The sequence below is a fragment of the Phocoena phocoena genome, chromosome 1 (genome assembly GCF_963924675.1).
Source record: "Phocoena phocoena chromosome 1, mPhoPho1.1, whole genome shotgun sequence".
NCBI lineage: Eukaryota > Metazoa > Chordata > Mammalia > Artiodactyla > Phocoenidae > Phocoena > Phocoena phocoena.
Window position 1 is genome coordinate 168,222,434 of NC_089219.1, and position 13,566 is coordinate 168,235,999.

Here is a 13,566-nt window from a genome sequence, read left to right on the forward strand (position 1 = left end):
TTGGAGAAGACTTTTTATGGTTAACGGTGATGAAAGAAATTATAAAGGAAAGACCAGTAATTCAGAAGACAGCATTAAGAGAAATAAAAGACAAACAACAAGCTGAGAAATACTGGCAACAAATAAGAAAAATAACAACAGCAAACTTCTATTGTGTCTAACACTTATTAGGGTCTTACAAAGTGCCAGGCATATTCTAAGAACTCTACATGGTTTCATTTCATGGGTTCATTTCTTTCCATAGTTAATAAAATCCCTTTAACAAACAGGATCATAACTTTTAAAAGAAGTGGTTTAAAGAAAGCATTAATTTACTGCTCAAGTTTTAGATCCCATTTTGTACTTGACATCTGAAGCAAAAGTGCTTGGATTATTTCACCCTGTCCAGCCCCTTCACAAGTAGCTAAGAAAAAAAATATGTCTGTTGCATATCTATTTGGAGGTCATTTAATTTTCAAATAATAATAATAGTAAGAATCCATTTTTCATTTGCTGGAGAGAACAGCTGAAAAACAGCTGTAGGAAAAGTGAAAAGGGGGACTGTCGTTTTAGAGAGAGAACAGAGACCATTTTGATGCTAGTGAAATTGAAATGCCACTGGGGAAGAATCTCCAGCATCATGGTTTCTAGTACTTGCCAGGTATTCTTTCCCCCAATCAGTCCACTCTAAAGGGAGGACAAAAGGCAATTTTAAGACACAAAGTTACCTGAAAGTATACAAATTTGGAATCACCTATCTTGAAAGGAAAACATTGAAAGAGGCCTGCTAAATGAAGCCAAGCTGATTTTAGAAAACAATAATAATTAAGAATATGTGCATACCTACAGTGAGGGCATGACTCTTACGAGCTAGGGTTATTTCTGCCCTTTGTTGTTGTTGCTGTTCTTTTTGTAAATTGTGGTAAGGTATGCATATACAATAGATCATCTTAATCATTTGTAAGTGTAGAGTTCAGTGTTGTTGAGTACATTCACATTGCTGTGCAACCATTCTCCAGAATTATTTCCATCTTACAAAACTGAAACTCTAAACCCATTAAACAACAACTCTCCATTTCCTCTTCCCCCAGTCCCTGAAAATAACAATTTTACTTTCTGTCCTATGAAATTAACTATGAGCTACCTCACATAAGTGGAATCATACAATATTTGTCTTTTTGTGACTGGTTTATTTCACTTTAGCACATACTGCTTATGTTTTCTTCTGGAAGTTTTATGGTTTCAGGTCTTACATTTAAGTCTTTAATCAATTTTGAGTTTATTTTTGTATATGGTGTAAGAAAAGTAGTCCAGTTTGATTATTTTGCATGTAGCTGTACAGTTCTCTCAACACCATTTATGGAAGAGGCCGTCTTTTCCCCATTTTATGCCTCCTTAGTCATAGATTGACCATATACACGTGGGTTTATTTCTGGGCTTTTTATTCTGTTCCATTGATCTACCTGTTTGTTTTTGTGCCAATACCTTACTGTTTTGATTACTGTAGATTTGTAATTTGATTACTGTAGTTTGAAATCAGGGAGGATGTAAACTAAACAGGGTGTATAGTTTGATACAGCCAGTTTTGTTCTTTCTCAAGATCGTTTTGGTTATTTGGGGTCTTTTGTGTTCCCATGCAAATTATGGAATTATTTGTTCTAGTTCTGTGAAAGATGCCATTGGTATTTTGTTAAGGATTGCACTGAATCTGTAGATTGCCTTGAGAGTATGATCATTTTATTAATTCTCCCTATCCATAAGCATGGTACAGTTTTCCGTTTGTTTGTGTTGTCTTCAGTTTCTCTCTACAGGGTCTTATAGTTTTTGGTGTGCAGATTTTACCTTCTTGCTTAGATTTATTCCTAGGTATTTTATTCTTTTATTGTGAATAGGAATGTTTTCTTAATTCCTCTTTCTGACAGTTCGTTGTTAGTGTATAGAAATGCAACAGATTTCTGTATGTTAATTTTGTATCCTGCAACTTTATTGAACTATTTATTAAACTATTTAAACTTTATTAAGCTATTCATTTAATAGTTACAACAGCATTTTTGGTGGCATCTTTAGGATATTCTCTATATAGTATAATGCCATCAGCAAACAGTGATACTTTTACTTATTTCTTTCTAATTTGGATTCCTCTTATTTATTTTTCTTGTCTGATTGCTGTGGCTAGGAATTCCATTTCTGTGTTGAACAAAAGTGGTGAGAAGGGGCTTCCTTTTCTTGTTCCCGATCTTAGAGGGAAAAAGTTCAGGTTTTTCACTGTTGAGTATGATGCTAACTGTGGGCTTATCATATATGGCCTTTATTGTATTGAAGTATGTTCCCTCTATGCACACTTTCTGGAGAGTTTTTATCATAAATGGATGTTTAGTTTTGTCAAAAGCCTTTCTACATCTATTGAGAGGATCATATGAGTTTTATTCTTCAATTTGTTAATATGGTGTATCACATTGATTGATTTGTGGATATCAAGCCATCCTTGTATCCTTGGGATACAACTCACTTGACCATGGTGTATGATCCCTTTAATGTATTCATGAGTGGTTTGCTAATATTTTATTGAGGATTTTTCCATCTATGTTCATCAGTGATATATATCTGTAATTTTCTTTTTCTGTGGTGTCTTTGTCTGATACCTTTTTTGGTATCAGGGTGATGCTGGTCTCATAGAATGAGTTCTGAAAGCATTCCTTCTTCTTTGATATGTTGGAATAGTTTGAGAAGAAAAGGTGCTAACTCCTCTTGAAATATTTGGTAGAATTCACCTGTGAAGCCCTCTGGTTCTGGGCTTTTCTTTGTTGGGAATTCTTTTTTTTTTTTTTTAATATTACTTATTCAATTTCAATACTGGTAATTGTTCTGTTCTTATTTTCTATTTCTTCCTGATTCAGTCTTGGGAGATGGTATGTTTCTAGGAATTTATCCATTTATTCTAGGTTGTCCATTTTATTGGTATTAATTTTCTGTAGTAATCTTAGGGTCTTTTGTATTTCTGTGGTGTTGGCTGTAACTTCTTTTTCATTTCTGATTTTATTTATTTGGGCCCTCACTATTTTTCTTGATGAGTCTGGCTAAAGGCTTATCACTTTTGTTTGTCTTTTCAGAGAACCAGCTCTTAGTTTCATTGATCTTTTCTGTTGTTTATTTAGTCTCTATTTATTTTTGGTTCTGATCTTTATGATTTCTTTCCTTCTACTATCTTTGGGATACTTTTGTTCATCTTTTTCTATTTCCTTTAGGTGTAATTTTAGGTTGTTTGAGATTTTTCTTGTTCCCTGAGGTAGGCTTGTATTGCCATTAACCTCCCACTTAGAACTGCTTTTCCTGTGCCCCATAGATTTGGGGTTGTTGTGTTTCCATTTTTATTTGTCCTAAGGTATTTTTTGATTTCCTCTTTGATTTCTTCAGTGACCCATTGATTGTTTAGTAGCATATTGTTTAGCTTCCACATATTTGTCTTTCTGCAGTTTTTTTCTTTTAGTTAATTTCTAGTCTGATAGTGTTGTGGTTGGAAAAGATGCTTGACATGATTTCAATTTTTAAAAATTTATTGAGACTAGTTTTGTGGCCTAACATGTGATGTATCCTAGAGAACGTTCCATGGGCTCTGAAAAGAATGCATATTCTGCTGCTTTTGGATGGAATGTTCTCTATGTATCTATTAAGGCCATGTGATCTAATGTGTCATTTAAGGCCAGTGTTTCTTTATTGATTTCTTGTCTGAATAATTTGTTCATTGATGTAAGTGTGGTGTTAAAATTCCCTATTATTATTGTGCTACTGTCAATTTCTTCCTTTATGTTTGTTTATATTTCCTTTATATACTTAAGTGCTCCTTTGTTGGGTGCATATATATTTACAACTGTTTTATCTACTTGTTGGATTGATTCTGTTATCATTATGGAATGCCCTTCTTTGTTTCTTTTATAGCCTAGTTTTTTTTTAAGTCTTTATTGAATTTGTTACACTATTACTTCTGTTTTATGTTTTGGGCCATGAGGCATGTGGGATCTTAGCTCCCTGACTGCGGATCAAACCTGCACCCACTGCATTGGAAGGTAAAGTCTTAACCACTGGACTGCCACAGAAGTCCCTATATCCTAGGTTTTAAAGTCTATTTTGTCTGATATAAGTATTGCTACCCCAGCTTTCTTTACATTTCCATTTTCATGAAATACCTTTTCCCATTCCCTCCTTTAGATAAATACCCAAAAGTGGAATTGCTGGATCATATGGTAGCCCTATTTTTAATTTTTTTGAGGAACTTCCATACTGTTTTCCATAGTGGCTGCATCAATTTACATTCCCACCAACAGTGCACATGTTCCCTTTTCTCCACCTTTTCACCAACGTTCGTTATCTTGTCTTTTCGAAAATAGCCACTCTAATTGGCGTTAGGTGATATCTGTGATTTGGATTTGCATTTCTCTGATTTTTAGCCATGTTGATCACTTTTTCATATACCTTTTGGCCACTTATATGTCTTCTTTGGAAAAATGTCTATTCAGAGAATCTGCCGATTTTTAAATTGTTTTTTATTAATTTTTAATTTTTTGCTATTGAGTAGTATGAGTTCTTTATATATTTTGCATATTAGCCCCTTATCAGATATATGATTCGTAAATATTTCCTCCGGTTCTGTAGGTTGCCTTTTCATTTTGTTGATGGTTTCCTTTGCTGTGCAGAAGCTTTGTAGTTTAATATAGTAAACCCCATTCGTTTATGTTTGCTTTTGTTGTCAAAACAAAAAAACCATTGCCAAGACAAAAATCAAGGAGTTTACCACCTACATCTTCTTCTAGTTTTATGGTTTCAGGTCTTAAAATTTGGGGTGCCAGATGTGAGATTCAATCTCTTTGCTACTCAGGAGTAGCTGGGAGTTGAGCTCCCTCTTGATTACGAGTTGCTGAGCAATGGTGTGGGGTTTATTGTGGGACTGTATCAGCCTCTCTTACCCATTTTGATGTGGGTTTTTTCCTCATTTGCCCAATGTATACAAGTTGCTAGTTTTCAGATTCCTTTCAAAGGATATTGTTCCATATTTAGTTGTAGATTCAGTGTATCCATGGAAATAGGTGAGTTCAGGTTCCTCCCACATCACCATCTTGAACAAGAACCAGCTTATCAATATTTTCTAAAAATTTTGAACATACGTCACTTTTATGAAAAGGAATAAAAGGCTTTATTATTTCTTTAAACAGGATAGAGTATAAGATTTTTATTGCTATTATATTTTATGACTCTTGGATAGACAGGTAACATTCAAGGGACATCTCAACAGATGAAATATCTGAATTGCTGTAAATGTCCGTTGCAAAACTGAGCCAAGAAAAAACTGAGGCATTAAGACGCTACTCTAACAGGTAAACATTGATCTAGGAAAAATCTTTCAGCAACTTAGGAAGTAACAACTTGGGAATGAAAATGAAAGATAATTATTAACAATTAGCATGAGTTCACTAATGAAACATTATATCAGATAAACTTTCCCTTCTTCCCTTTGTTTTGTTGTTGTTATTGCTATCATTAACGTGTACCATGGGAAGTATATCTAGATTTAAGCTGAACATTTTGCAATATCAAAACATGGAAGAGTGGGCTGAATAATAGATTTATTACTCATAATTGGTTAAACGAAATACATGCAGATTCATTTCTCCATGTGCTTGCACTTCCCAGTGCTTGCACTTCCCAGTGCAGGATGAAGCTGGGAGGGATAAGGAAGGGGAAGAAGAGGGGTGTGCTTTGGGATGTGGTCTTCTACTCTGTGTCTGGACCTGCAAATATTTAGGGCAGGCTAGCCTTGTCTCTGCTGAAGCAGCATCAGCATGACCAGTTTTGGGGGATAGCTTAGATTTGGCATTATAAGAGTCTTTCAATCATGATATTTTGATTCTTGGACTAAGTTTATTATCAATTAATCTAGACATGGATAACAATAATCTATACAAATTTCTATGAGGGTTGAAAAATTTGTCTGAAGTGTTTATGGTGATATCAAACTTCAGAATGCCTCATGTAGAATAAATTAACTACTGATGGCATAAAGAAAAATAATCAACCCAGTATAACTCAGGTTCCACCTTAATAAAATTAGCATTTTGAGAATCTACAGTAAACTTTAGTTGGCTTTGTTTATATATAAATAGACATGACTTGGACATATGTTTAAAAAATTTTGATTTCTCACAATAAACAGGTGGGGTTTTCTATTGTTTTACTTGCTTTATTATATCCATGACACCATCTAAGATAAAATATGACTTACCTAGAGATGATCTGAGACTAGTCTTCCTCAGCTTTTTTCAACTTCATATTTCAATTCAAAGTGAATATCACTAAAATTTCTTTTAACAGAAATTTTAGTGAGTGTACCATCAAATGTACCATTCAAACCACTGAGCATAAGCTGAGTGAGAAGCAATTATTTAGGAAATCTTACAGAACATGTCTGTTTGCAATAATAATACAGTTGAGCATTAGTTATCTAAGTTTTGTTGTTTTTTTTAAAGATGATGTCTTTTACATATGATATTCCATATCAACAAACAGTTTTTTGGGACTTATTTCCATAACATACAGTATGTGCTAAGCGTGCTGAAAAAAGTTGAAATATGTACTGGCTGTAATATTACCAATTTTCTTTTCTTTTCTTTTTTTTTTTTTTTTGCGGTACGCGGGCCTCTCACTGTTGTGGCCTCTCCCGTGGCGGAGCACAGGCTCCGGATGCGCAGGCTCAGCGGCCATGGCTCACTGGCCCAGCCGCTCCGCGGCATGTGGGATCTTCCCAGACCAGGGCACGAACCCGTGTCCCCTGCATCGGCAGGCGGACTCTCAACCACTGCGCCACCAGGGAAGCCCCCCAATTTTCTTTTCAGATAATTCCTCCTTATCATATACCCTTCTCCTTTCCACACCTCCTGCTTTATACTCATGAAAATGTAGTGTTCTGTTACATACAGAGAAAATGCAATGATGTTACAGACCAATGAGATGAATGAAAAAAATATTTAATTTTTAACCATGCTGGCTTTTAAAAAAATTGTATTAAAAATGCTATGTAGACCAGTTTCTATATAAATATATGATCTAATTTTTTACAATAATTCAGTTAGAATATTAATATTTGCATGCTGGAAAACTTTTGAATGGAGGCTAGATATTGTGAATATTATTACCATGTCAGGTGATGCACACTTTGTATTCCTATTAATATTCTTGAGGTCTGTTCTGGAACATAAGTTACTTAGAAATAATTCTCCTGGATATTGCTTGTTAAACTTTGTTAAGCAGGACCAATGCAGTATTTAATCCAGGGCTAACCGGTTCCAACTACTTAGGCAAAATTAATTCCCCCTGACCCATGAATTATGAGGTTTTTCACTGTGGCTGATTGGAGCAGGCACCACTCCTGTATGCAGTTTGATGATTGTTCCAATTTTTCAGGTGGTTCTTTCATTGGCTTCATGCAGTTTTCTCACACGCATGCACCAATCTCTGCATATCTCTGGGGTTTTGGTATAGCTCTCTCCCCTCCAGACTTTAGCTGTCTTGGTCTCCCTGGTCTCTCAGCTCTGACTCCTTAATGAGGAGCTTCCACTGCATTTCCCCTCCATATGCCACTGCCCAGAAATTCTCCTGAGGCAGACAGCTGGGTCAGTCCCCGGGTTCATGTGTTTCCTCTTAGGGATCACTGTCCTCCATTGACTGACACACAATGTCCTGAAAACATTTCATCAAAATGAAAACACTGTATGAATCTGTTGTTTCATATATTTTTGTCTTTTTCTTGTTTTAGGTGGAAAGATAACTCTAGTACTTGTTATCCATGTTAGATGAAAGTGGAAGTCTTCATACGCAAGCTGCAAACCTGAATCATATGCCAGGAAGCTCTTTGTGCCACCCACTCCTCCCTTTTATAGTCCATATCCTACTCATGCTATCTTGTTGATGCATCTTTTGAAAGGTCTCTCAAATATATGCTCCTTTTGATCCTGTGTTAACCACCTCTATCTAGACTATTTCATACATGCTTTATTGCTAATAGTCTCTGAAAAGATCTTCCTGACTCTATCTAGCCTTCAGTCATCCCACAAATTTCTATTACAGATTTTTTTTTTTTTTAACTGCTGTTTTCCCAGAACCTAGAATCTGATGTATATTGGTACTTGACAAAATTGCTGAATTAATGAATTGCTCTTCTTTTACAACCAATTTATTAGGTATTTCCTGGGCTTTGAAAGCCCTAACTACTCCCCTCTGACCACAGGTCAAGTCCAAGCTGAGGCTGCCAATCAATGCTTTACATAATCGTCTATCCATCAACTTAGGTGAACCCGGTCAACTCCCTAGAACAAGTGATTCATTTCTCACATGTGTCTTACAGCCATTATTAACTTCAAACCTTTTCTCACATGTTCCTTCCATTCTGCCCCTTGAATTTTAACCATCCTCAAATTCCTTCCTTTCTCATGTTCCTACAGCACTCGCCCCCTCTGAATTCTTATAGCATCTATTCTTTGTGATTGAGCACTTTCACTGTCTCCTATTTGAGTGCGTGTTTTTTTGCCTTGTGCATGTTTAAATTTTGTCTTCCCAAATGGACCAAGTTTTGGAGAAGTAGGAACCCTCTTTTACAATTCCTTTATATACCTTAAGGCACAGTAGGTACCTCAATAGGTATTTTAAAAATGAAGGCAGAGATCTTGATTAACTGACACATGCTGTAAATCACTCATTTATAGTAAATTTATGTCTCACTCATCACATGCCATTTTGTTGTGCACATTGTGAAATGGTACCATTGGTGAAAATCACCTCACAATAAGGTCTTTTGGGTTTTAAATCAAGGCCTATCTTATTGGGTCAAGATTCTAGAGTGTATTTCAGCTTATTATTTACCAAATTTTTATTTATCAAATTAAATACTGTGCCCAAGTCTCTACAAAATAATTTAATATTAGGGATGTTATAGCAAATCATACTTAAACAGCAATGAAGGAAATCCTGATATCACATAGCCAGTGAACATAAACTGGTATTTATTTATGCAAACATACTATAAAATTCCTCTAAATCTTCAAAAAAAAAGTTATGTCGCCATATAAAATGGGAAAATCTAAAGTGAATATTAAGATTTCATTTTTAGTTCATAAAAAATATTGAAGTAAAATTCCTTGCCCACAAACACAGAAGAGTTAACCAGAGTGAGAAAATGCAAAAGAACATCAGTTTTTTGCCTTGGAAAAGGCATGTCTATTTTTTAAAAAGTGTTTTAATTGATAGGAACTCCAATAAAAAAGACTAAATTTTTCTCGTCATAATGACATCTTGGAAACCTACACAGCTTTCCCATCAACTAAATTTAGCACACACAAAATAAACTCCCCATACAGAATACTTTTGCCCTAGAAAACAGGTAATTCACATTCTGATAAAGAGCAAAAGACAAGTGCTTTATTATGAGAACCGTTCAAGTAAAATTTCAGTGTGCACCAGTGAAGGTGAATGAAGATTTGCGTCAATTGTTCTGAATGAACACTAGGTTAAAAAGGGGCTACACAGTTGTTGGGTTTTTTTTTTTTCCAAACACCATCCTTTGCTAAGGCAAAAATACACTTCATTTTAGAACAGAACTTTACAGAAGAAAGCTACATCACAGTACAGTACAGATCACCCTAGTCTGGAAGCCATCATGGAATGGCACATCACCTACGCTTAGAGCTTTCTAACGTAGGCTAGAATTACAGTATTTAATCACAGCTTTATTTTCCTTTAAACTGATAAAATTGGAATACACTTTCTATTTCTCAGGAGTGTGAAGATGGGGCCCATATGCTGATATTACAGTAATTACAACATTAAATAACATTGCACAGTCAACCTCCAAGGCTAATTCAGTAGAAAATAACAAGTATTAAAAGGTACCTTTACTAGTGGTTTTACATCGCATGTATCACTAATTATGAAAGAAAAGTAGGCAAATGCCAATTACAAAGTTGCACATTATAGGCACAATGATGTGGAATAAATACAAGAAATCTGGCAAAATATTAAAAACAAACAGGTCACATGGGAACCAACTGAACAACCACATAAGCGTAAATCAATAATACACTGCTATAAATAGCATGTTTTGCTCGGAAGTCTCTTAAGTAATGACAGATATGTGCCGGGGGTGGGTGAAGAGGCTGGGAGGCGCATGAGGCAAATGCTCCCAAGGCCAGTTAATTCCTGAGGTGGCATTATTTCTTAACTGATGCATTGATCAACACTGTAAAGATGAGTTTGTGCTATGAAACAGTCCCAATATTATTGTACTTCTGCAAGTAATGCTGTGGGATTTGGAAGGGAGCAAACCTAAGTGACATTTTACATTGTAATAGCCAGATGAAGTATTGATTCTTTTAAATTTTGCTGCTACAATTAGCAGTGGGCCAGAAAATACTTTAAAGTTCGAAAGAAATTTGATGTAGGTTTAACTTCCTCCCCAGTACTTCTTAGTTAGCTCAAGGCAAAGCTATTATTATTTCCACGTACTTTATTTTAAAAACGCTAAGTGCCAACACTGTAAACATTTTGTATCTTCTCAACTAAACCTTGTCTGATAACAAGGATAAGAGCAAAGATAAGCAGGAGTAGTTCTGTGTATAATAAAGCTGATCTATTTATCAGCTTCTGGTTTAAATTTAAATATGATTTAAAAATAATTTTAAAAAGTCCATGCTATAATTGTAAAGACTATTTCTGTGCACTTTTAATTCTGGACACAACTCTCAATTTTTAAAATTGCATGATGGAGGTAAGAATTTAAAAAACCCACCAGAATGTAAATAACAGAGAGAACATTTTCAACTCAAAGCATCAAACGTACATTTACGTGCAGAAATCTAGACAACTATACAGGTTTTTCAGCAATCATCTGTTTTATTATACAACTCTATAAACAGAAAATGAACAGAAATACACAATATACTTACCTGTACATGTGAACCTACTTTTTTAGCTACACATATTTATTATGGTTCATACTGACTTTAATTTTACAGTTCATAACTATGTATAACCTTATTGCAGTAAGGGCAAAATCTACATGGGGAGATTCACAGGCCGATCACATTAAGCATTGCCAGTACATTCAAAAACTGTACCTCATATATGGATGTATCTTCCCTGATCCTGTATAAATTTGAGTTTCTTTACAGCTTAAGCTCATTTGCTATTTTAGATGCAATGTTCTTAAAGGCAATAGAAGTCCCGGATATTCGCTTGAAGCGCACCCCATTGAGGGACAGCCGTGGCAACTTGCAGACCTCCATCTCCCACTGCACAAGGCTATCCTGCCTGGCATCTCCATGGACACAGAAAAGCAAAAACCTCTCTTTTTGTTCATAATCACAGTTATTTGCGTCTAACACTTTCCGGATTTCTCTCATCATGTCACTGGGGTCCATTGAACTAGTGGTCTTCATACTCCACGTGAACCGCAAAGAACGTGGCTTGGAATCTTTACCCTCGTCCTTGTCTCTTTCTTTTGGTTCCCCTGTTGTACTTCTGGAATAAGAGGACAGAGGGGGAAAAAAATGAAAACAAAAATTCCAGTCAGCAAAGAAATCAAAACACACATAAAATCTAAGTGGTCATAAACCAGTGCTTAATAAAACTACCCAGTTTGCAGACTACCTTCAAGCAGATACAAAGATTTGTACCATCTTGCTGTTACAAAAACCAGACTCCAGGACGCCATCTGTTTTGACTTTTATTAATATCTTCCACTTAAAATAGCACATTTTCTTAAATATATTTGTTTGTGGGAAATAAGTTTGCATCCCAAAGTAAAAAATTTAGTACTTTTCCTCCATATTTCTCCGTTTAAGTTGGAAAATGCAGATCCTCCATTTTCTGTACATTTACACAAAATGGATACCACTAGCATGCTGCTTATAAATACACATTTTTGAAATACAATGAAACATTTCCTTTCTTTTTTACCTTTTTTGGGGAGGAGAAGGACTGGGGACAAGGAGAGCAGTAACGGCTACAGAGGGATTACTTGTACCTGATGACGCTGTGGAAGAACGTGGTACTGCAATGGGGTGAAGACGTCAGGCCACACCACACGCAGGAGTGTAGACATCAGTTCTAATGATTTCAACGTTTTGCTAAAGATATCCTTAAAACAGTCTACAAGGCTCCACATGACCTAAACTCCAACTCCCACCCCCAACCCTTCATCTATTATTTTCCTCCTTGCTCATGACCATCAAGACACACTGGCCTCCATGCCATTCTCCGAACACACAGGGTATGCTCTTGCCTTATGGCTGTAACACAGGCTGTTCCCTCTGCCACGAATGCTTTTCCCTCACATAGATGCATGACTAACTCCCTTACTTCTTTCAAGTTTCTGCTCACTTTCTCCATGTGGTCTACCCTAACTACCCTACTGCACCCCCAGCTCCTACACTGGCATGGCCAACCTCCTCACCCTGCTATTTTTTCCTCTATAGTACTTATCACATTCTTACATAGTATTTAATTCATTTATTTATTATGTTTATTATTTATTGTCTGTCTCCACCGCTAGATTGCAAAGGCCAGGAGGGTAAGGAGTTCTGTCTGTTTCGTTCACTGATACATCTCAGACATTTAGAACTGTGCTAGGCAAACAGGAGATGATTAACACATATTTGTTAAATGAATGAACCTTATTGGATTTTCCTTATTGTAGGTCTCCCATAAATAATACAGTATCAGAAAACCTACTTCAAATAATCCAAGAAAGGTACAATTCATAGATTACTTATGATTCAGAAGATGCTGTAATTAAATTTGTTGAGCAATTATCCACAGATGTTACAATTTTAACGTGTTAATCTATCTCACATGTGATTTAAAGCAAAATATGATGTACTTTGAAAGTTTATATTCTACTATATAAATATTTTGTATCTGTTTATAGATTTTATATCACTACCATATAAAGTATATTCACGTATACATTTATATGTATCAATTTTTATGTATACATTTACATATGCTTTCCTCCTCATTCCTAGATATCTGGGCTGACAGAGCTCTGCCAACTATGCAAGCCTGAGAAAAGCAGGAAAGGAGTAAGTACAGAAAATAAATTTCCAAAGTATGGAGAGTATGTATCTCAGTGGCTTCTCTATTATTCTCTTTTTTGCTCACTGAATCTAAGCCATGGCATCACAGGCCTCTGGGTGTGCAGATCCAACCAGTATCATTCGCTGGGACCACATGTACAATGCGGGCCATGGAATCGGCCTGCTAGGGTGGGGATGCACCCACGACATCACTTGATTGAACACTCATTTTCAAAACAGAACCGATGGCTAGGAAATGTAAATTACTTTCATAGAGCTAATGAGTTGGAAAGCGAAGACTAGAAATCAGATGTTTTATTCCAAGTATAGTTTTCCTTCCATTCCATCAAGGAAACCTGGTGACCTTAAGACAACAGGCACATACAAGATATTTTTCTACCTGTATCTCAAAGGCATCAGCACTGGTAACGTTAACTGTAGAAAGTGCCTGGAAACACTGACACCAATAGTA

At 35.8% G+C, this 13,566-nt stretch overlaps 1 protein-coding gene across 8 annotated transcripts in view; it reads right to left on the minus strand.

The window, feature by feature from the left end:
• Positions 1 to 10,897: 10,897 nt before the first annotated feature.
• Positions 10,898 to 13,566, minus strand: part of MARK1 (microtubule affinity regulating kinase 1) — a 142,362-nt gene continuing 139,693 nt past the window's right edge. For 4 of the 8 annotated variants that reach the window (XM_065883769.1, XM_065883778.1, XM_065883754.1 and 1 more), the window contains one exon: positions 11,184 to 11,511. In XM_065883769.1, coding sequence (XP_065739841.1) covers positions 11,184 to 11,511 — 328 coding nt within the window. Of the gene's footprint in view, positions 11,539 to 12,436; positions 12,451 to 13,019; positions 13,025 to 13,566 lie in introns of all 8 variants that reach the window. The other 4 variants (XM_065883737.1, XM_065883728.1, XM_065883746.1 and 1 more) reach the window with 3 other exon arrangements.